At 44.8% G+C, this 24,201-nt stretch overlaps 1 protein-coding gene across 1 annotated transcript; it reads right to left on the minus strand.

Moving 5' to 3' along the window:
* Positions 1-204: 204 nt before the first annotated feature.
* EMP1 (epithelial membrane protein 1) lies at positions 205-14,620 on the minus strand. Its single transcript, XM_052669532.1, has 5 exons — positions 14,461-14,620; positions 3,792-3,909; positions 2,911-3,013; positions 2,669-2,809; positions 205-1,925 (listed from the first exon to the last, which is right to left on the minus strand). Exons 2-5 carry the CDS (start codon positions 3,867-3,869, stop codon positions 1,747-1,749), a joined length of 501 nt encoding a protein of 166 aa, XP_052525492.1. The 5' UTR covers positions 3,870-3,909; positions 14,461-14,620; the 3' UTR covers positions 205-1,746.
* Positions 14,621-24,201: the final 9,581 nt, after the last annotated feature.

A 24,201-nucleotide genomic window follows, 5' to 3' on the forward strand; every position in this document is an offset into this window, starting at 1 on the left:
TTTGAGCTTGCAGAAAGCCTGAAAAGAGCCTCAAAATTTGTTCTTTTTCCTCCCTACCAAAATGGGAAATCTTGGAGGCTGACAGGCAAGGCATGGTAGTCTTGTATTGTTCTAAAGGAGTGAGTTTTGATTCAGAGAATACAGCAAATACTTCTGTTAACAAGTATCTGAAATGCTAATGAAGAAAAAATACAAGCAAAACGCTTTATAATAAAGGGAATCAGATTTTATTTTTATACCCTTAAAGTTAAAAATATGCATTTCAAAATATTTACAATGACTATATATGAAATAACCTTTGTTAATGAAACACCAACATACAGTACTAGAGTAAATCCACCAAATTGATAAAGTATACATGAGAAGAAAATGTAACAGAAAGAGAGAGGGAGAGAGAGAGAGAGACAATTGTATCTGAGCACAAACTGCACCTGTACGTTTTTTGAACTCTCTGCCTTTCTGTTATGGATGGAGCCACAGGAAATTTCAACCTCTTGTCCGTTATGAATTCCACTCATGACTGAGGTTCTTCAAAGTGACAGAAATGCATTGGTTGCAGCACTAACAATGCCTGACTATCCTCTGCCAGCCTTTCACATGGGGACCTTGAATCAGAGAGCGTTCTCCAAATCTCTCAGCAACCATAGGAGGTAGGTCTAGGAGGATGGAAAAGCACCAGATTAAGTGACTGGCCTAAAGTTGTGCAGCACGGAGCAGAACTCACAAGTCCTGTCTCATCTCTCCAAGTCTCTCATAAGGGAATACATTTCCTCTACTAACGTGTAGCATCTGCAATTGAGATGAGCTGTGTCACAAGGTGGGGCTCCCAATTCATACCATGTCCTGAGTGTTCATGTGAAAAAAAAAAAAAAAAAAGCCTACATTTGTTGCAGTGCTGTTGCTATGTACTAGAGCTGAACAGAAGATTTTAGTGCAGACACACACCCAAAGGATTCCCTCCCTGCACGTGCATCATTGAGCAACTGCGCTCTCTATTTTTAGGAACCCCTGTGTATGTCTCCCGCCCTCTCTCTTTCTCTCTCTTTCTCTCCATCCTCCATGCTTGTATATTTGTATACTTGCCCTTCATACCAGTATTTGATTCAACCATGGGAATGTCAAATAGGAAACAGAACAGCAAAAAAATAAAAACTAAAAAAAAAAAAAAAAAAAAATAGCTGCCTTGTTCCCGTAGTATTTTTAATACTAATTTAATCTGATTTCTATTGGGTTGTTTCTCAATGTAATGTCTTTCATATATGTGCATACATATATATATATATGTATATATATATAAACGTAACAAAAGTCCCATCCCATTTGTTTCAATAGACAAAAAAGGGAGTTGTAAGCCTGAATGCCCAACCCACCAGGCACACTGAAAGGCAAGTGGGAAGGGCTCTAGACAGGGAAAAAGATGTAGCCCTCATTTTTTCGGTGCTCTTCAGTCATCACTGCTGGGCTTGAATGTTTGTGAAGTTATGATAGAAAAGGAGAACAGCTGTCTGGGTCACTTGCAGATTTCTGGTGTAGCAGCCCCAGGAATGAGAGATCAGTCAGTTCTGTTCCTCCTGCTCTTTGGTGAATGAGTTTCTGAAGATTCTAGTTTTGTTGTTTTGTAATGGTGGTGGCAGTAGTGGTGATGGTGACTGTTCCTGTTCTTTCTATTTATCCAAAAGTTCTCTCGGCAGAGCAATTGTTCCCCATTCCCAGCAGCCAACCCTCTCCCCAGGACTCTCATCGACCTTATTTTTTCCTAAGAACAAGGTAGAGGATGCCAGTGACAAAACTGAAGCAAAAGCAGATCCAGGCCAATATGAAGCTGTAGCCGTGGTGAGCATTTGTCACCTCTCCTGCCTGGATCACAGACTGATTTTTTGTGAATCGAGCTGTGTAAATGGAGACTCCAATCAGAATGCAGATCCCTGAAGGAAAGAAGGGAAAAGAAAGAATTGGAAAATATATAAAAACCAGCATTGCTGTAGGACATTTGAGGTAATATTCTGGATTGAGATTGTAATGCATATCTTATGTCATCTGAGAGAGGGGCTGCAATCCATTAGGCTTATTTCAAAAGAATTCCTCTTGTGGACTTGGTGACGTAAGACACTTGGGTCTTGTTTAGTGGATGCCATGGGGGAATAAACTTTTGTTAAGACGAAATAAGTAATCAGGTAATAAGATCTGCAGACAGTTTGGTGCTATGTACTGAATCCCATGAGCAGTAGCAATCTAACTGTTTATTTCCCTGCCCTCTGTAATACTTGAATGCTTTTTGTTCTTTTATGAAGAGAATTTGCAGAACTCACTGGGATTGTCTAATGAAAATCTGGAAATAATTTCATTATTTAAATTAAATTAAAAATATATGGAGATCACTTTCTAGTTCCTCTATGAATCATAGAATCTTAGAATGACTTGGAAGGGACCTTGAAGGTCATCCTGTTCTAGTCACCCTGCTGTGGCCAAGGTTACCACCCACCAGATCAGGCTGCCCAGAGCGCTCTATGCTTTTTTTTTTTTTTTTTTTAAATCAAAAAGTGGGCCACTGAAAGCTTTTAGCTGGCTGACAACTTCCCTGGTGGCCATGAGTGGCAGACATGTGGCCTGTTGTGCTTGCAGAGGCACCGGGAAGCATGAAGAGCCATTGCCCAGCATGTGTACTTACAGCAAACCAGCGTGATGGCTCCAGTGATGTAGAAACGTTTGCCTTTCTCCAGGGTGAACAGCTGGACAATGAATGTAACAAGAGCGATGACGGAGAAAATGATTGAGAGGATCATGAAGGCTTGCGCTGCTTTGAGGGAAGCTGCCAACAGAGCAGATTTGAGAAGGTCAGGGCTCAGCTTTGACACTGCATGACAAAGCATGGCAAGACATCACCACAACAAAAGTGGAGGTATTACTCACCAGCATTGCCCCCACTGGGTGACAGCGACTCACAGGTGTTGTTGCACCACATCCAGAGTCCCCAGGAGGCATTTCCAGTGGAATTCCTACCCACCATCCAAACCTGAAACACAATGACACAACTGTGTTATGAGGGAGAGAGCTCTGTGCCTCCGACTGGGACCCTTTGCCCTGTTGTGAGATCAGAATCATAGAATCATTAAGATTGGAAAAGACCACTAGGATCACGAAGTCCAATCGTCAGCCCATCCCCACTATGTCCGTCAGTGCCACATCCACATGGTTCTTGAACACCTCCAGGCACGGTGACTGCACCACCTTAACCACAATTAAACTGTAAAGGGGAGCAGCCACAGCTCAAGTGCCACAAGATTGAGAGCTGAATGAGACGGAGTATGTCAGTGACAGCCGGGTTGGGTGGGAGCTGACACAGGCTTTGAATGTCAAGGGGCATTTAGTCCAGACAAAACACAAGAAAAATCTGTTCCCATGCTACAGCAGAAATCGCAGAGGTTATCTGTCCTCTGCCTCGCCTAGCATGAGACGGCAGAAGAGCTGTAACCTCCCGTGGCGATGTGTGCAACCGTGCCCCGGCTCGGGCCGAGGAGCCGCCAGGGGTCACCATCGCCCCGGGCACGGCCTCGCCCAGCCCCGGCCCTCTGCTCCGCGGCTGCGGGGTCTGGCGCGGAGTGCCCGGCGCCTCCCCTGCGCCTTTGGCGGCGCTGACAAGGCCACTTGCTCCCGCTGTCGACGTGTGCTTGGGCCGCAGGCTTTCAGTCTCCAGACCCAAGCACCTGTCCCGCTTCCAGCCCTGTCGTTAGCTACTAATGCAGCAGGCGACAACTAAGCTCCGTGGCTCATCCAGGGTAGCCCCTACTTACGTTGGCAATGGTGGAGACGAAGAGCATGACGACGGTGGCAATGTGAACCACAAAGATACCAGCCAGTAGTACCAACATCTTGGATCCTTCCTAGGTGGTGACACCAGTGCAGAGAAATCTGAAGAACAAGAGCAGAAGGAGAAGATGAAGGTAGGGCCAGAATCAAGGAATAGAATCACAGAATCTCTCCAGTTGGAAGAGACCCTTCAAAGTCAGCTAGTCCAACTCCCCTACAATGAACAGGGACGTAAGCTTTATTTACACGTGACAAAAAAGGCTGATTTTAATTTCACTCTGTAAGCATGTAAGCATAAAAAGCAAGCAAACAAAAAACCATAGTTAAAAACTTTTTCAGAAGCTGCATGGTAGTTCCTCCAGCAGTTAAACAAAGCCTGGAGGTAAAGGAACCAGACTAGGAAGAGATGTAGAGCAGGGGTGGATAGCTTTGGAGCGCTGTAAAAATAGCCTGTGTATATACATAGGTTGCTTAAATTGGAGTGTGGTTCTGTAAAGTAAAAATGACATACTACAGGCCTGCACTCCAGGAAGTAGAGCTTTTGCCCACGGAGGTCAGGAAAGATTTTCTCTTCCTGTTGTCCCTTTCCCTTTTGCTGTACAGCCTCCACCATTCAGTCTGGGACGTGGGACAGGTAGTGCAGAATGGAGGAGGAGCATTCCTTTGGTACATCACATGCTGAGCATTGGTAGAAAATGGTCTGGGGAACTGCTCATATTCAATGGCCTGATCCCTTATGTAGAGGAGAATAACCAGAATAGAAACACCACTGAGGTGTTCTGGGGTAGAGGAAGATGCTTAGGTTAGCACAGAAGACTGTTTATTTCCCTTTAAAAACTTGAGGCATGCAGATCACATTATTACTGCAGTAACTCGCTTGTAATGCAGATTTCTTGTTTTTCCTCCATACTCTGCATCTTTTACTATTTCTAAGATTCATTATCATTGATGAACATGCCACTGCAAAGACAAGGTTTTTGGGAGGGGTATCTACTTTAGATAGCACTCATGACACTATTTATTACGGCTATTGCCTTCTCCCCTGACAATGTGAAATACAGTGAACAAATCTCAGCTGAGGGAGCAAGTGCAGGTAATTCATGCAAAGTGAGTGAGAATATTTCCTGTCCTCCCAGAAATGTAGCAGTAATCAAGTAGCACAACCACAGAAATCAGACAGGAAAATTTGCTGGGCCCACCCTATAAACACTGTAAGACTGCTTCCTAGAAAGTTTCACGGGGTGAAGTTGTTCTATCTCTTGGTAATGATGATACTAAAGTACTACTGAAGAGCAGTGTCAAGCATTTGATTAATGTTGGCTGTCAAGTTATTTGGGTGCAGGTGACTCAGGTAATAAAGTTTGATGCTGTCACCATTTGTACAGGGTGTACAGGGTGTGGTAACCGTCATGGAACAATACAATTATTTTTCATGATGTCTTTCGCTCAAACTATGACAAAAAGCTTTTTAAAGTCCCCTATTTTTATTATTTACTCACTGACTCCACCTTTTCCAATCCTGTTTTTTGTTTTTGTTTTTGTTTGGGGGGGGGGGGGGGGGTGCTTTCATCGTGACTGTAAGTGGGAGTGTATTCCTGTAAAATACTGCAGCTGCTCCTTGCACTGCTTTGGATATAGTTTTCCCAAACCACAGTGGGTGGGCAGATTTCTTATCCACCAGTGGCACTTTATCCAAAGCCAGTGTTAGCCTTGAGTTCAAGAACTCAAGGGAATTGCCTTTGTTACGCATTCCTCCTATTCAAACAAGATCATTCCTTACAAGGACAAATAAGGTCCAGTGACTGGTCCTATATCTCCTTAGGAAAATCTTCACCAACAGTGAAGTTTCTCTCACTTGGGAGAACTTAGGGAGTTTAGCCCTGGCTTGGTGAATGCTAGCCTGGCTTATTTGCCTGCTTTGGGGCGTCCTAGCAATACTCCCCGTGCTCTAGAACTTGATTTATCTGGATGGCCTGGATACTGATGATGACTTCTTTCATTGCAGTGCCTCCCTTGATGATCTGGGAGGAAGTACAGCCATAGGAGATCCTCTCTGACTCTAATGATGGACATTTGTGTATGTTCAGCATTGCTAGAAGCCAATTTTTCACTACTATATGCAGGCTACCTCATAAATACATTTGACCTGAGCGTTAAACTCCTTCTTTTCATTGACTGCAAAAGAAATGTGCGTTTCAAAGTGCTGGATGGGAACTGATCTAGATAGCTCCACTTGAGCTGAGAAACCATTGCTCTTGCCATGATGAAGTTATATATCTATCTACAGCAGGAACCTTGAATAGAGCACTTGAATCAAATGCTCTCATCCCTTTGACTGCTCGTCATCCTTGCTTCTCAGCACCTTGGTTCTTACATAGGGTGTAATGAATGCTGTTCTCACCATGATGTACTGATATATATACACCAAATCGTGGCAGATCTTCCTGCTGTGCCTTTATGGAACAGTGGCTAAACTTTCTTTCCTAGATAGGTGTACTTTTCCAAGTTTCTTTAGAAATGAATTCAGCAATTTTTTTTTTGCTGATTATTTTTGAGGAGCTTCAAAAAAAAACCTGTGCTTGAAAGACTGGAGACCTACTTTCATGATACTCTAAAGGACTAGAATAATGCTTTGGAATGCATTTTCTGTATGATGAAAGTGATAGAAAATATGACTTCACAGTGTAAAGAAAAATTCACACACAGAACTGTGGCCAATATGCTAAGAAAAAAACCAAATCCTTTGTTCCCTTTGTTGGTTTGTTGTTTTTTTTTTCTGCCCAGTTCTCACACTGCTTGAGAGAACTGTTTGCTGAGATGATTTCAATGTACCTCCTTCCTGAGATCATCAGCACCTTTCCCTGAATACACATGCTATCAAATACAACCACCCTGGGGTTATATGTTCACAGCTTAGTTTTGAATCTTTGTGAGTTAAAGCACAAGCCTCCCTCTCTATTCACTTTCCCCTTCTTTCATCCTTCTCTTCCTTTTAAATAAAGCACCGGAGAACAATCTCAAAGGACCAGTGGTTGAATGGCATTGAAATAAAGTCATCTCTGCCTCTGACTGTACGGTATGGACTTTTCCTCCCATTAGACAGAGAAATTGGCAGAGCACTGAGGACTGACAGGATACTCTTTCCATTTGTTAAGTGTGAGACATCTCTCTCCACTTCAGGGTGTGGTCACATTGCTGGAGCAATAAAACACAATTGCATGCAAATGCCTTTTCTAACATTCCCCTTCCTAAACTGCAGCTGGATTTGGAGTTCCTTAGGCTCTTCTTTGATTATGAGTCACTCTTATCCTTCCTAGAGCTGCCAGTTTTTTCCACTGACTCACCCCAAGGCTCTCAAAACCACAGTTATTTAACCCTGCAAGTGTTCAGGACACTGTTAGTTCTAGCACTGCCTCTCAAGAACCGATCAATCAAACAAATCATGAATCCCACAGTGAGCCTTCTGATGCACCTTCTCAAGGTAAGATCCCAACTAATCCAAGAAAAATAGAGCTGAGGCATGAGAGTAAAATGACTACTGAGGTGTAACGTTGTTTGGAAAGAAGCATGCACCTGCTGAACAGCATGGCTGAGTTAAGAGAGATGATCTTGCGCTGATGACAGCAAACTGTGCTGATGGATGAGGAGAAATAACCAGTTCCACCGACAGTAACTGTGAATAACAATCACTGCATCAGCTTTCAACAAACATAAAACAAACAAACAATAAAAACCCACAACTCTAGGGATAATTATTACAGACTTTATCTACATAGACACTACTGGCGCACACATACAGGAGGAAAACACAAAGATCTGCTGCATCCAAATCAAGTCTAAGCAGTCAAGCACTCCTTGAAAAGCTAAGCATTTTCTCATGCAGGCAAAATATAGTCACCCCCTAAAGTCCCTCTGTCTAATTATGTGTTTTGGATCCTTTTGTCTGGAGATCAGTCCAGAAAAGAGGGTCCTTACTCTCAGTTTACTGTTTAGCATAGCATCAGAATGGAATGCCAAGTGCCACTTGGAGATATAGCAAAGGCCTATAGTGTAGTTCCTCAAATAAGGAGAGTGGGTAACACAAGAGGAAGAGCCAGATTAGGTACTGATTCTGGAGAAGTGTACACTACAGAGAAAAGAAGTAGAGGAGAAGGTGGACATAATATTTCCACAGGAATGGTTGGGTTGTTTGGTTGAAAAATCTGAGCACTCTCAGATAAGTCTGAAGTATTTCAGATCTGAATATTTCCTGAGGAATGGAATACATCTGACTCACACTCCCATTCTCCTCTCTGAGAGGTTCTTTCTTGGGATGGTACCTCTCTCTCCCAGGATGAGTTGATGAAGTACTGTGAGAGCTGCTGGCTAAGGAAAGAGCATACACTGTCCGGAGAGCATATCTAAACTGCACCTCCTGTAAGCACTGTGGTGGTGAACTCTGACTTGCCTAAAAATCAGATTTTCTGCTGAAATCCTTTGAGTTTGAGATATTCCATTTTTCAACATTCTGAAGGAAAGACTGTGTGCTTCTGGCAAGAATACCAGCAAAAATGCCCATAGATTGAATGCAAAAGAGATGGCAGAAATTCTGCCTCCTTTGGCTGCCATCACAGACTGTAAGAAACACAGAAGCAAGTCAGATCACCCAAGTACATTATCTCTAAAGATGGCAATATTATATGTTTTCCTACATTTATAGAAAGCACATGAACCTAGCCGCTGTCTGTGATGGCACTGAGTCTCTGTAGGTGCAGAAATACTGGTGGTTGGAGTGAGGGCCGAGGCCACTTGGAAAGCAAAGGCAAAACGGAAGGAGATCGGATGGCAAAAGCAAAGTGTACGATACTATTTGAAACAGTTACAAACTCAAACTACCACTTCTGTCACTGGTACATTTCTCAGGGCAAAGCCAACCTACAAACAGCAATGCTGCCCTAACACAGTAGGGGAAATCTCAGGGTAGAATAAAACCTCCTACAGAATTTGTGGATCTGTCTTTGACTGCACTGAGGCCCCGGCTGCCTCTTATGCCCTGGATGCTATGATCACATGCTTTGTCATCACGTGCAATATGAGCATGAATTCTCATCATGCCCAAGGCTACTTAGCTGACTGCAGATGTGACGTTCTCTGTGATACTCTGGTGGCACCGTGACTTTGGACCCATTATACTGATACTAGAAAGCTCATGGCAATTATAAGAAAGCACCTGAAGTGATCCTTTTTTGCTTTCAACCTTTGCTCCACTTCTCACTTCAGATACAATTGAATCTGCAGTCCTTGCTGACTCCAGGCTTTTACAAACCACTGTATAAAGGCATGGCTGTTAAGAACCTGGTTTTGACAGACCAGCCTGACTCAATTTACAAGTTAGATGCTTTTTATGGAGATGTAGATGAGTAGGCTGGTGCCTCTGGAAAGAGATTTTGCATGTGTGGGAAAAAGGTTGGGCAGGAGGTGTGCGTGGGTGCACAGAGAACTTTGGAGCCTCTGGTTTGTGGCAACGAGAAGATTTTGTGTATGCATGGGTGGTGCCTGTCTGTGGTGACCACATGGGGTACGATGAGAAGTAGCTGAATGTCAACCAGAAGGAAGGCATAGAGCAGCCTGAGGGGTCACAGCTGAAAATAAACTTATGTAAATGGAATATTTTGCCTGGTTCTTGGGATGCATTTTCTGGTGGTATGGTCTTCAAGGGATCAGGGGCAATTCTTTTCCCAAGGGAGTGGCAAAGCACGTGAATCACTTCTTGTGGGACCAAACCACTTTCTTGAGAATTCACCCTTGGTAACGAACCTCTGCTTGCTGACAGATGCAGGGGGGAGTCAGGAAAGATGACACACTGGAGTTTTACAGCTCTCATGCTTGTGATTCATCTGAAAGTGGGGAAATGTCAGAGTTCCTAGGGCAGATGCTGAGAAATCGGCATCTTCTCCTAAAGAAGCCACCCTGGAGTGCTCAGCCATGTGACAAAATCAACAGAAACTCCAAAGCTCACTTGGTAGTAGGAAGGGGAAGAGACAGCTGCCTGGGGCCTGGCAGGCAGCCAGCGGCTGCTGTGGGTGGAAAACATGTCACTTCGTACGCTAGACACACCGTGGACTGGGACTGATGGACAGAGAGTAAAGCAGGATGGGAAGGGGAGAGCAAAGCTGACAGCAGCACAGAGGGGTTTCTCCACACTCCATGAAGTGCTCTGGGGAGCACACTCACCCACGATGTGTTTGATGGTCCCTGGGTGGGTTAATCAGATATCAGGAAAGGCTGGGAGTTGCTGGGACTTGCAGGAGTTCAGAGAAGATGCCAAGAGAGATGAGAAACACTTGTGGGAAGACTGTCTGGGAGATGATGCAGTATGTGTAGGGGTGTGTGTCTGCTGCATGGCTCCCTCTATGAATGGGATGTGTGTGACTGTGGTTTCTATAGAGGCAGGTCTGAGCTGTGTGTGTCTGCGTGCATCCTCATGCACAGATTCCGCATGAGTGCACATATTTATCTGTGTGAATTTGACAGTGCCCACATGGGAGAAACCATCTGACAGCTCTGACAGGAAAGTTCAGGTTACAGTGTGGTGTAAGCAAAAGTGCACATACCATTTCTGCTGGGATTGGCTGCTTATCTTTCTTGTGATAGTCTGTAGATCGAGGTGGAACTGACACTGACTGTGTTTTGTCTTCATCTTTGAATTAAAACTGCAAATCTCTGATTTACATTGATATTATAAAGATTCCCCTCTTTTTGTTTCAAGAGTGAGTAAAGAGATAGTTCTTTACCAGATAGCGTTCACCTTCTTAAGACAGAAAAATCTCTGAATATGCCAATACAGTCTTTGAGACACCAAGGTTGGGGTGACATAGACATCTCCAGAGTCTGAGCTTTTGGGTCAGTCTGATTCCAAGGTGCCCAGATTCCTACAAACCAGCTTGGAAAACACTATGAAGGATTAACTTGTAAAATTGTTCTATGGGTCTTTCTTTCAACCCACAATGCGGAATAGGGTGCAGAGAGAGGATGAGTAAAGTATTGGCTCCTGTGCACAAGGCGAAAGTAAGGGGATGCTGTGCAGCCTGGTGTTGGTCTACGCTCTTTGTGGAGTAGGGTGAAGGTGGTCATGAAGTTAAACCTCCTGTCTGTCTTGGAAAGGGCTACTTCCAAGTGCAATTATTATGGGCTGGCAGAACCGCTTAAGACAGAGGTCTTTCAAGTTTATGTTACGTATGGAAATCGATTCCACCAGAGAAGAGAACTCCAGTTGCTGGGGCACACTACATTGGCTGGGCTGCTCTTGCTGGAGCCAACTATCATGTAGCTGACTCCATGTTCCTGGAGCTGTTCTTCAGCAGACCCTGACCAGCCAGCTCCCAGCTCTGAGCATTTGCAGCTCACCCCTCTTGCTCCCATGTCTCTCACTATCTCTTCCAGAGGCTTGTTGTAGCCCATAAGGGAGATGTCTCTCAGGAATGAGAAGAATGTGGATCTTGGACCCAGTCCTGGCTGGCAGTTGCTTTCACAACTCCCCACCTTAAGTAGACTGCCCTGTAAGGGCAAAAGGGCAGCAGAGGCCTTCACCCTGGATTTCCTCAAATCCAGATGTGTCTGCCACATTGCAAGAGCTAAGCCTTAGGCATTAGTCACTGCTCACCTGCCCTCAGCCATGCCAGTGCTCAGTCATTCATTGTGCTTCTCTGCATAGCCTAGGACCTGTCCGTAGGAGCTCACCATGGGTGTTTCCCCATACCTATGGTACAAGTTGATTCTTATGGGGCAAAGGGATTAAATCTTAGCTAAGAGCTTGGTGAACTGGTCACTCTTTCGGAGAAGGTGGATTCAAAAGCAGAGTTGCCTTAACTTGTCCCTCCCTACCATGTCAGGTTATGGACTATGTTTGATCTTACTCAGAGAGAAGCTTCCATGTAATCTGTTTGCCCTCTGCAAACAGTTCAGAGCAAGGAGGATGCATAGAGCTGTAAATTTGGCCAGGACTTCCTTTGTTCATTGGCCAGCTGTTCAAATTCAGGAGGTTCTTTCTAAAACACTTCCAAAAGGAGGTTGAAAAAACCCTGCTCCAGATTGCAGTCCTCAGATGCACTTCTTTGCTGTCCTGCCTGGAGTGTAATAGCAGGAAGAGGTGTAAGAGTGTAGGCACTCTATCATTCCCTCTGGACAATTTATATGGGGAACTGCTGCTGGACTCTATGCTATGGGATGACTGAATGTGGATGGTGCTGGCAAGGTTTAAGCTTGTGCTTAGGCACATTCATTTAGGGCTGCACTGTAGCTATCAGCTATTAGTCCAGCAAGACCATGGAAAAGAGGTTTCCTGTGAATGCAGCTTTGCCTCAGCAGAAGAGACTCATGGTATGCTGAGCATCAGTCTTTAGTGGGGGAGATAGGAAACCCACTTCCTCACTCTCCCTTTTGGAGATGTAAAAAGCACTTCTGTTGCCCTTACTTCTCCTTACCTCAAAGGAATGGTGCAGAAATCGTATCTTTTAGTCCTTTTTCATTACTTTCTTTGCATGTGAACAAGAGGACAGCAAAAAAAGAAAAGAAAAAAAAAAAAAAAAAAAGGGAGTGCCACACCCTGCAGGCTGCTCTGTTTTGTACTGTGTGATGGTGCTGTCACATCAAAAAATAGGGGCAGAGGAGTGACCAATCCAGTAGTGGTATTTCTTGCTCTCCAACAAGCATGGGCTGAATGCCATGTGCCAGCTTTTCAGCTGGGAGCTGACTAACGGAGAGATGGATTCATGCTCACAGCAAACCCCTGCTCCGTCACATTAAGCAAGGCCTGAGGTGTGCCTTTCACCAAAACATGCTGGCTTCTATCAGCACATCTTCCAGAGCTGTTTCAAAACACAACCTCCGTTCCACCTCAGGGCACCACACAGCAACTCCTGCACGCACTTGCATTGCACACACAAGGCAAAACTCAAAGACCACCGGCTAGGCCAGCAGGGCCGGTTTGCCAAGCCTCTGTCCCCAGCAGAGCTATAGGCAGCACTAGCTGTGGGATCTCAAATCCCATGCCTGTTAGGGTGACCTTGGGTGTGGCTCAGCTCCACCTCACTCAGAGTTCTCCTTGAGATGGCACATGCCCTGCAGGGATGCCCAGCTGCTGCATGAGGGGAGCTTGGACTGCATGCCAAGTGTCAGCCATAGCCAGGAGAGCCGACCGCAGGGCCTGCCACGAGGAACTGCCTCTAACCAAGGAGCTGCTAGCAAGACTGAGGTGCTGCCATTCGGATGCAGTTCCTTGAGCCTATCCTCAGTCTTCATGTAGTCCCTAAGTTTGACAGTGGTGTGAGACCTGTTAGGACGGGGATTTTGGCTGGCTCAGACCTCTGTCATCATAGATAGATAGATAGCAAGCTCTGTGCTTTTACACTCTTCATACCATGTTCCCTCCTCTGTGTTTGCTCAGGAGAAAAGACTCACAATATGTGAGTGGACTCTATCCAGCAATGTCAAGTGGCCAGTGCCTGGGCAAGGCTGCTCTCAGAGGTGCCTTGAGGAATTCAAAGCCTTTAGGCAAAAGTTGCTCAGGAAACACTGCCTCAGTCAGCTCCCTGGCCTCTGAAATACAGCTATTTCTCTAGCAGGAGGCATCCGGGACAAAGAGGACATCAACAAATAATAAAATCCACCCTGCTGCCACGCTGCTGTCAGTCTACCTTCGCTGCCATTCCTATAGTGACTGCCCACAGCACCAACCCCAGTTCCAGTGATTTGCAGCTGGATTGGGCTAAGCACTGCTTCAGTCTCTTTCTGTCCTACGAAACTGCAGAGGCGGGTGGGGTTCCTGCTATTGGAACTGAAGCCTGGTGCCAGCAAACTGGCTGTGCTGAGCTCCCTTTCTCAGACCTCAAAAAATAGTTTAGGCATTTGACCGCAGGACACACAGCAGACAGATGAAGTGAGAGAAGTGGTGAAGGAGGGGAGGGAGAGTGGGGGAGGTTGTGTGGAGAAAGGCAGGTGAGCAGGGAAAACTGCCAGCCTGCAATCCTACACTTCCCCTCAGCGCTCCATGCTCCTGTGCTGCCCAGGAAGGCACAGCATGCATTCATTCCTATTCACCACATGGCTTTGGCTAAGCAGGGGCTTGGCTACAGGATCTCTACAAGGTTTCCCATAGCAAAAAGAGAGCTTCCAATTGCACCCCAAACTTCCCATGCTCCACTTGGAAAAATGACTGCTGTTCTAAACTAGAGCTTGGCAAACTACTGACAGAGAGGACAGAGAATAGAGTCATGCAGAAAAATGTCAGTGAGAGTCAGAAGTGTTGAACATGCAGTCCTAATTTCAAGCAGGGTTTTCTCATAAACTGAGCCAGTGCTGCTCCAAAAGAGTGCAGCAATTCCATGCCACATCTAGACCAGGTGGGGCTTCCCGTGATGATTCCCTGCTGCACATGCCCTGAAGATGAGAATTACATTGCCAGAGCCAGCATTCTACCCAATGCCTTTCTTTGCCCCGTTACACAGCTGCATTTCAACGCAAATGCTGAAAGGTTAAGGTGCGTCCCGTGCTGAGCTTGTTCACCAAGTTGAAGTGGCAGAATGAAAGACAAAAGCAGGCTGGAGTTGCAAGGAAAAGGAATCGGGCTCCAGTGAGCAAGAGAAGTTGGTAAAGCTGTTGGAGAGAAACTCTTACCGTGCGGTGCTGGCACCTGTGGAAGCAGGAGCGTGGGGGACTGCGGCGCTGCTGTGCCGGAGTGCGGAGCTGTAGTGAAGGGGAGTGACCTGGTGGTGGTTTAAGTTTCCTCCGGTGGTATGGGAGGGTGGTGTCACTTAGCTCTGTTTTAAAGAAGTTACTATGAATCAGTCTGCCTTTAAAGAGAGGGAGGAAAAAAAAAAAAAAAAAAAAAAAAAAAAAGTTAGTAAGCTACGCCCTGCTTTGTTGGCAAGGTGTCAAGAGTCTCTGGGAGGAAACCAGCGATTCAAAGAAATGTTTGTAGGGTTGTGTCTGACTCAGAGCACAGTACAGAGACCGCAGCCTGGAAAAAAAGACTGACGCTGATCCAGCTGAGTAATAGAGGCCCACAACAGCATCTGTTTATAAAACTGAACTTCTGGTTGTCATAAAAAAATATTGTGTAGTTACAAATGTGGCAACGTGACTACAACAATACAATTCACTCAAAGAAGCAAATAGCCGGTTGGCATGGGACACAGTGAGGCTGGTGAGTCACCGCATCCCTCACTCCAGTGCTGCACGAGGGGACGTTGCCACGGTCAGCCATGTGAGGGAATACAAATCTGACCTGTGGGATGGACATGGACAAGACTTTTGGAAATATAACAAAATGCAGCTCTGGCCTGGTGGTGACTCTGGAGCAAGATGACCAGATGGTGGTGGTTTGCTTCCACAGGGAGAGCACGGGCAGGAAAGATGAAAAAGGGGGTTTGTGATTCACAGTTTTCTGAGGTCAACATTTCTCGTCAACTTAAAGACCTTTAAAAATAGATTCTTTACAACTGCATGGAATTGACTGGTATAGCTCTCATGGGTGGCAAGAGGAGAGGGGATGTGCTTGAGATGCTTGCTGGAGAGGGAGGAGGATGTTTGTCAGAAAATATCTGGGTTAAACTGAGATCCATATTGTGATAAAGTTGGTGATCTGCTTCCATAAGGAATCAAATCTTTTTTTTTTTTTTTTTTTTTTTTTGTAAACGCCAGAAAAGGGAAGAGTGGATAAAATACCTGCCAAAGGTCTTTCCCTCTTCAGTGAGAGAGTGCTTCGTTAAGTGAAATGAATCATTAAGGCTGGAAAGACTTCTAACATTGCTTAGTCTACCTACCACCACTCATTCCCACCATGACAACTAATCATGTCCCTAGGTACCACATCCACGTTTTTATGGAACACCTCTAGGGATGGTATTCCCCCACCTTCCTGAGCAACCTATTCCAATGAACCACTGCTCTTCCAGTGTTTTTGGTTTTTTTTTTTTTTTGTTTTTGTTTTTTTGTGTGTGTGTGTGTGTGTGTTTTGTTTTGTTTTTTGTTTTTTGTTGTTTTTTATGTCCAACCTGAACCTTCCTTGGTGCAAGTTAAGGCCATTCCCCCTCATCCTATCACTGTTATCCGGGAGAAGAGGCCAACCCCCACCTCGCCACAACCTCCTTTCAGGTCTTTACAGGGAGCAATAATGTCTCCCCTGAGCCTCCTCCAGATTGAACAATCCCAGTTCCCTCAGCCACACCCCATCAGATTTATGCTCCAGACTCCTCACAGCTTCGTTGTCCTTCTCTGAATACTCTCCAGGGCCTCCATGTATTTTGTGTATTGAGGAACCCAGAACTGAACACAATACTTGAGAAAGCTAGTGCTCTTTGATGTCTACACAGATTAAAAAAACCTTGCTGTTTTTCAGATTATTCCTTTTCTATAAAGTTATTGATATGTGTTTTGTCCCTGTCTAATTTTAGACTATAGCAACCAACTTAAAAACAGAGCTGTGGATGAGACAGCAGCAAATACGATGTATATTGTAGGCAAAGACTCCATGCCCACACAGTCCCATGGGAAAATAAAGACAGAATTTTGTTCTGCAAGGGTAAAATAATCCTAATTGTACTTAATACGTATGGGTTAGAACATGCTTTTTGGTTATATACATGAATATGATACAAGGGAAAGAAAAATATAATTGCTTAACCTGGAGAAGGCTCTGGTATTCGCATTGAGCTACGCTGTCCACTTGCCCTTCCCTATCCCCCAGCAGAGTTTATTGGACTGAAAGATGCTCAGCTCTGCACAAATGCTGACCAGAGTTCAGTGACGATGGATCATCCTTTTGGCCCCAGGCCTGCTCACAAGTGGCTGCCACCTGTTATATGGCAGCTGGCTGCAGCAGAAGGGCTCATCTGAGACCCTGAGACACTAACACCTGCATCTAAAACACATGCATATGGGGCAACAACAGTGGAGTCTGCTAAGAGGCAAAGTGTGAAGTGACTGAAGACTGGCAAAGCCTATTTTTCCAGAGAGAGCAAACTCGTCATGTACAAGCTGCTCTAGCTCTGTCAGGCAATGAATGGTCAACCTCAAGCACTTTGCAGGGAAGCAGGAAGGTTCTGCGGCGTCAGCAGCAGCTTGCCCACAAAAGTGTTTCCTCCCTGCCCTCCATCTGGGAAAGTTGATGCCTGGCCAGCAGAATAAAGAGAAGTAACCAGACAGGCCACATATACTGTGATTGTTGCCCCAGAGGAGCATTGCTATCCTGGCAGCAATTGGCTTCATTACTGTTGCTATAGCTGGGTGTGGGAGGGGGTAAGAGCAATTGTCAAGCAAACAAAGGTGCAAACAGCTGCTCCTTTTTGGAAGCAATGCTGCATGTGGGCAAGATGACTGACTGTTTAAGTAAGTAAGAGGAGTCCCCCTAATGTCAGGGTATGATGAGGAGCAGCTCAAGTTTCACTGAGTGTATTGGTAGCTCTTTGGATATTTCTACCCACCTTGAATCTTCTTGTCCTTCTGGACAGGGATACAGGGCAGAAGTGAGAAATCTTTCTACCAGTAAGTAGAGGTAGAAGAATGTTTCCAGTTGATGAAATCTGTCATGTTTTCTGTAGCTGTTTGTCTGAGGGTGAAGCATGAGCCCAATAAGCCTTCTTGTATGTGTGAGGGAGAACCAGCCCTACCCACCCAGCTCGAGTAGAGGCTGGTCTTTCTGTATACTAGCAACTTATCTTGTTAGGGTGTGTGGTTTTCACAAGGCAGGTTGCAATGTAAACCATGACATGAAAAGTGTCATTACAGGATCTAAAGTGTAAAGCATGCTTCCAGTTTGACATGCTGAAGTTGGATTGCCTGAGATGCACACACCATAATTCATGGTGTCCCTTGACCTAAGCATCATTCATTTCACAGGCTTTTCAGGGTGCCTACAGCCAACTAATAGCTGTTTGGGTCACAGCCATGAGAACTAAAGCTGGGGGAATCAAGGCTGGCATTTCCACAGGCAATGAGGGTGAAGATTTCCCATGCATGCCAAGCCTTTACTGAAGCTCTTCCCAAACACTGCTTTATATCTACTTGGTTTGCCATGTCTTATACTTCTGCAAACATCACTACTGTGCACGACCAGTAGTTCTTGGTAACAAGAAGAGCATCTGCAGTGACATTAGATAAGAAAGACAAACATTAAGATTTGACAAGCCCAGATCAAAGGAAGAATGGGTGATAGGAACTGGGAGATGAAGTGTGGAATTAAGGGTGGGGAAGGGATAGTAGGGCTCAGCTGAAAGCATCCAAAACATATTTCTAGAGGGGGGTACCGTTCTTGCAGTTTCTTTAGATGCCAGAATCAAGGCCTGGTCAAGGTTTCTGAGTTCCCATGCTCTCTGGGATGTTTTCTGGCACAAAGTCAAAATGACATACATGTACTATTTGAGTGAGCTTTTCTGGATAACAATCTCCACATTGTGTATTATGTCATATGGATCTAAACATCATGTCTTTCAATCTGAAAACACTTAACCCCTTTCCTCTCTCTTGTATGTCTTATTTATTCTGTGCAACATCCCACTGGCTTATTTTAGAAATGGTAGAAGTTATGTGCTCCATGCTGTTTGCTACTTCTCCACTTACTGTATACATGGAGCAGGTAAGGCTGAGCCTGAGTTGATATGTGGGTTAAAAAGATAGAAACCAGCAAGTTTCATACTGCTTTATAGTGGTGTAACTGTGTTTGTGTGTGTGTCCTGGGGCTATCCATGTGATACAGTAATTTGCAGAGACATATGGTACATCTCAGAGCCATATGATAAACTGCATTTGTCACGCGTGACCCTGCAGGGCTTCAAATGGGAACATTCATCCACTGGAGAGAGGGCGAGGTTCCCTGATTTATAGCTTTGCTTAGTTTTGAGGAAGCAGATATTGGAAATCACACCTTCGTGGGTTTGGTCATTTCCCTAATAACTGTTGTCATGTTCCTTTCCCCCTAAAAATTGCTAGACTACCAGCACTTAGGGAAGCCGACTTCACAAGCTCAGTGGTACAATAAAGGAATGGATTGCGGTCAGCAGTAAATAGACATAACCTGTACTTGGCCTATTTTATGGGTTTTTTTTTTGTTTTTGTTTGGTTTGGGTTTGGGTTTGTTTGTTTGTTTTTAGTTTTTTGTTGTTGTTTTTGTTTTTTGTTTTTGTTTTTTGTTTCATTTTGCTGGCAGGGCTGATCTTTGGCTCAATTACTTTGGTGAACTGCATGAAGAACAAAAGCTAGGGAAGTATCTACATCTGATTTTTCTGAAATCACTTAGAACTGCCAGCCTGACTGACCTTTTGAAATTGGCTGATAGGCACATAGTCCAAAATGCCCTGGGTTTGTAGTGTTTGAGGAGTTCGGTGCACAGCTTTGATGAATAGGACTTGCTGTAGTTCCCTCCAGGACTTGTGCCTTACAAATAAGTTCAGTGTCAGAATGCATTGCCTGTATCCTACCTACTGCATCTGGGAAGCCCCAGTGCCTGCTTGTTTCTCAGCAGTAATAAATAATAAATAAGGTCATGAGATAACAGCATTCCTTCCATACTTTTCACGGCAATTAGAACTCAGTTTTGTCCCAGCATGTGAAAAGGGCCAGATGCTTCATTCTCGTGATTGAAGGGAGATGAGGATGGATTATGATCCTTCTCTATGATGAACCCACTGACATCTCCACCTTAGTCTTAGAGTATTGGCATACACACTGTGGTCTCTGCAACAGGTCTATAGATTTTGCCAGACTGAGCAAACAATAATTAACTGGGAACTTGCTGAGGGGGTTGTACTAGCTCTCAGCCTGGTCAGGTAGCCCAGAAATGCTGTGCCTTATCAGGAGCTGTTGGATGGGCTGAATGGGATCCTCAGGTTGAAGTTCTAAACACCTGAAAGAGGCAGTGTGAGCTGGCTGGAAGTGAAAACTGAGACCTAAATCTAAGAAAATGTAACTTTCTTCCCTTCTCTGGAGCAAAAGTTGAGGGCGCGGTAATATGAGGGCCATCTGAAATGAGGTCTTCGTTGCTTTTGAGTGGGGGAACTACACTCCCCATCTCTTTTTCTCTAACTTCTACTTTAATGTCTTCCTTTTTTTAGGTTGGAAACACCACAGTTGAAGACATTTGCTTGTAACATGCAAATGGTCCCTCTTCCTCAGCAGCCCTGCTTGAGCAGTCACTTTCCCTAAGAGCCTCTCCCATTTCACATCAAAAGGGTAGTGGTTAGTGGTATTTTCCACCTGCTCATGAAGGTCTCTCTCATCCATTCTGGCAGCCAAGGAGATTTCCTTTATTGCTTTTTCCTGCTCCTGGCTCATTTCTACTTCTCTCTTCTGTGGCTACTGTTTTGCACAGTTACCCTACTGACTGCTTCACCAACAAGTTTTACTGTGTTAGTGGAGAAAAGAAATTCTGCAAGCACCAAGAAATGGCATGACTTGAGAGCGCTTTGTTGTTTTCCTTTGATTCAGTGCTGACAAAAGGAATTGTCTGCATGACCATCCTGGACTGCAATTGCGTCACTGGCTTAGAAATGGACTTAAGCTAAGAGGCCACAGAAAAGCAAGTGCCATTTCTGCTGCAGTTGAGGTTTGATAATTGGACATTAGGTGGTGCTCCCATGGGTTCTTCGTTTGTGTCATCTCTACACAATGTTTAATAGACTTCTTAGAGTGTAGATGTTGGTATCCTGGGACATGATTTAATGGTTGATGGTGGTGATGGGTTGATGGCTGGACTAGATAATCTTAGTGGTCTTTTCCAACCTTAATTATTCTATGATTCTAGGAATCTCCTATGCAAGCAGAGATAAGCTCTTGAAGCATGCATCGAGAGCAAGTGTACTTGCCCCTTACTCTCATGCACTAATTTATGTAGCATTGTAATGTCACTGGCCCTACATGTATGCAAAAAGTGACAGTGCTACATTAGAAAGGATAGAAATGGCAAAAGACCTGGCATATGAATAAGCCAGTATTGTTTACTCAACTAAATCAAAAGGAAAGCTCAGAGAAGGCTTGCTGCAGCCTTGCTGCAGAGGCTTCCCTATTAGTCCCTGAGAGAAAAGAAGGGGAAGGGAGGGGAAAGACACAAAGCTGAATGAACGGTAAGGCAAGAGGAGAAAGAAAGAGGAGAGGCTGAGAAATACAGGCAGTTTGGACATAGATTTGGTCAGGGCAAGGCAGAAAGGGCTGAACATAATGGGAAATTAAGCCAATGAGGAAAGTGCCTTCGAACTCCAAGCCCCTGAGCAAAGTGCAGAGTGCTGGTAGGAGGCTGGGAAGTCCTCTCCCTCCTTCTGGGGCTGCATGACAGAAGAGAGGGGAGGATTTCTAAGCCAGCTTTTTCATTCCTCGATAAAGAGGGAAATGATTCCTCTGACTGCAGCGGCATACTTCCCTTCTGAAAGAGGAAACATCCAAATGCATCATGTTATGAGCTAACTTCTGATCTTATTCGCAGCAGAGCAATACTGGAACAACTTGCATTGATCCCATGGCAGTCTTTCTGATTTTGAATCAGAAAGGGACTGAATGAGTGCCATTCTGTGAAGAAAGTGGTGTAAAGCAAGAATTTGGGGGATCTCTCACCTTGGTGGAGAGATTGAGTACTGAACTAGGATCTTCCCCCTTTCTTACTCCCTTCTCTCTTGCTTCTTGCCAGCTGTCCACCAATCTTTTCAGAGAGAACATAAATTTTGCAGTTCTTCTCCTCATATACCTTCTACTTTTCTGTATCCTATGCCTACACAAATGCAAAAATGTTCACTACTCCATTTCTTCTCCTTTTATAATGTACAGTCACCACATTCATGTCTCCCTTGTAATAGAGGCAGGATATGGGCAGGAAATAATAACGCAAGATTCAAACTTGAAAAAATGCAAACCTATTATCTAGGGAAAAATAAACCCAAACTTAGCTATTCAAAGGGCGGGAGCCTTTGGAACTTGCAAAAGAAAGAAAGCTGGAAGCAACTTATCAGGGACAGCAATGCTGGAGAAGAGCTTGCAATGTGATATAGTACTTAGTGGGGTAGCAGCCAGTGTAACTCAGAGTTTTTTAGATGCTCTTGTCCCACTTGCATCCACAAATTTCAGTGCCATATCTCAGGCTAAAAGGCCCTTGAAGTGATGATGACAGTGAAGCCTGAAGGTTCTTATTGCTGAAAGGATTTACCTCAAATCCTGGCAAGGGATTGCTCAAGATCCAGCAGCACTGTCGAACTGTCCGGCTGCTCTGTGATACCTCCACAGTAGAGTCACAGAATTACAGATACACTGAATGTTGAAGTTGTAAGGCACCTCTGAAGCTCATCTTGTCCATCTCCCTGCTCAAGTATGGCCAATCGGAGCAGGCTGCACAAGATCATGCCCGGGGGGCTTTTATTGACTTCTAAGGAGGAGATTCCATATCCTCTCTTGGAAAGTTGTGCCAGTGGTCCATCACTTGCACAGCACAGAATTGCTTGCTGGTGTTCAGAAGGAACCACCTGCATTCACCATTGCCTCTTGTCCTGGCACTACTGAAAGGAGCTTTATCCATCTTTTCACTCTCCCTTCAGGTATTTGAAGACTGAAGATGCCCCTGAATCTCCTTTTCTCCAGACTGAACAGTCACAGTTCTCTCAGCTTTTACTCACAGGAGAGGTGCTACAGTCTCTTCATAATCTTGGTGTCCCTGTGCTGGATTCTCTACAGTTTGTCCGTGTTTCTCTGCTATTGGGGAACCCAGAACTGGACACAGTACATCAGATTCAGCCTCTCCAATGCTGAGTAGAAAAGAAAGATTATTTCTCATAACCTGCTGATGTTACTTTGCCTAATGCATCCAAAAATACTATCAGCCTTCCCAAAGGTATCATATCCCTGTGCAGCTGGAAGTGTGGGAAGACATGATCTAGACAGGGAGGAGGAGAAAGGGAGCATTTACCACACTGCCTGTCTCTGAGGATGAAGAGATAGCACAGAGAATTAAAAGCCTGGGCTTTTTGACTGCAAGAGTACTTATAAAAAGTGATACTTTGTGGGTGTGGAATGAAAATCAGCCAAGAGTTTCAATGGCACAAGATGATTTTCTAAATTCTGAAAAATTGGACAAAAAAGAAGAATGAATGAATTGAAGCAAAGGGCATTGCACACTGGTAAGTAGTGCTCCCTGGTGAAGAAGGACAATTCCTGAAGGTGGTGTGATGAATTGCTTAAGAGGATGTGGCTAGTAGGGGGAATTTTTGAACCTTGAACGAAGCTTTAGGGTTGCAGTTACTAGGTTCCTGAGAATAAATGTTGCATCTTCTGTGATATGCAAGAATGTGGGTCTAATTTGTAACACTGGTTCAAATTGGACTAAAGGGTGAGGTAAAGAAAAATGATGCACAGGTTAAATAACCCCCAGCAATTACTTTGCTATAGCTGTATCTGCACAATGAATGGAACAGGGTGAAAAACAAAAGATTGAGAGGCACCATCATGTTCAGCACTTCCAGAGGAACAGGACAAAGGTCTTCTGAGCATAAGGTCCTATTCTCTTCCATGTGTGTGTCGGGGTGAGCAACGTGCAGAGAGGGTGATGAGAACCTCGACATCCTATTTCTGTTATTGTGGATACAAAGACAGAAAGCCATGTGTTGGGAAGCTGATGTGTGGTACCTGATCTATAACTCAAGTACCCTATAGTTGGTTATATTCCTTAAAATGAAGATGTTATCCACAAGTGATGGAGGTCTTTTGGCCTCATGGGCCACTTGCAGAGCAGATATTCCCAAGCAGGCATCACAAACAGCTCCATCTGGCTGCCTGTGGAGTCCTTCTCTCTGTAAGAAGAGTGGTCAGGGTAGAGGAGAAAGGAGGTCCCAATCTCCTTTGGCTTTTCCAAGGTTCACAGCAAGGACAGCCTTATGTATCTCAGAAGCAGTGGCGTGCTGATGGACAGACCAGCTATGATCAGGCACTGAATTCTTGCAGGCTGCACTGCTGCTTCATGGAGGCTCCTCATGCTGCCTCCCAACCATTTGTTCCAATTCCATGCTTACACTTTCATGTCTCAATGTAAAGGTCATTTCCATGCTGTGGATCAAGCACTAGTCATAATGGAGCTCTGAGAATTAGCAGAGACCTCCATACGTCATGGCCTCCAAAATGGGTGATGACAGAGTGAAAATAGGGTGGAAAGAGCAACAAAGAAAGAAGCTGCAAAACCTTTGGTAGCTGACCTGCATCTCTCTCTCAGGAGATATTATGGCTATCTCTGCTGTCTCCTTTCGAGAGAGCAGATTACATAGATGCACTGAAGACACGAATTCCCAGTCTCTTTTCTGGAAACAGATCCCACCCACTGCTCTCACAAGCAGCAGCTGTTAATTGTCTTACTGCCTGTATTGCCCAACACCAGCAGCTGATGCTGCTTACCAG

Source organism: Tympanuchus pallidicinctus, unplaced genomic scaffold, assembly GCF_026119805.1.
Source record: "Tympanuchus pallidicinctus isolate F22 unplaced genomic scaffold, pur_lepc_1.0 scaffold8, whole genome shotgun sequence".
Lineage (NCBI taxonomy): Eukaryota > Metazoa > Chordata > Aves > Galliformes > Phasianidae > Tympanuchus > Tympanuchus pallidicinctus.

Bases quoted from the DNA above. Each gene is read 5' to 3' on its own strand.
- EMP1 (XM_052669532.1), bottom strand. From the start codon at position 3,869: ATGTTGGTACTACTGGCTGGTATCTTTGTGGTTCACATTGCCACCGTC. The intron at 3,014-3,791 runs GTAAGTAGGGGC...ATTGTGTTTCAG, and splicing joins TCGTCTCCACCATTGCCAAC to GTTTGGATGGTGGGTAGGAA. The intron at 1,926-2,668 runs GTAAGTACACAT...TCTTTCCTTCAG, and splicing joins AGCCATCACGCTGGTTTGCT to GGATCTGCATTCTGATTGGA.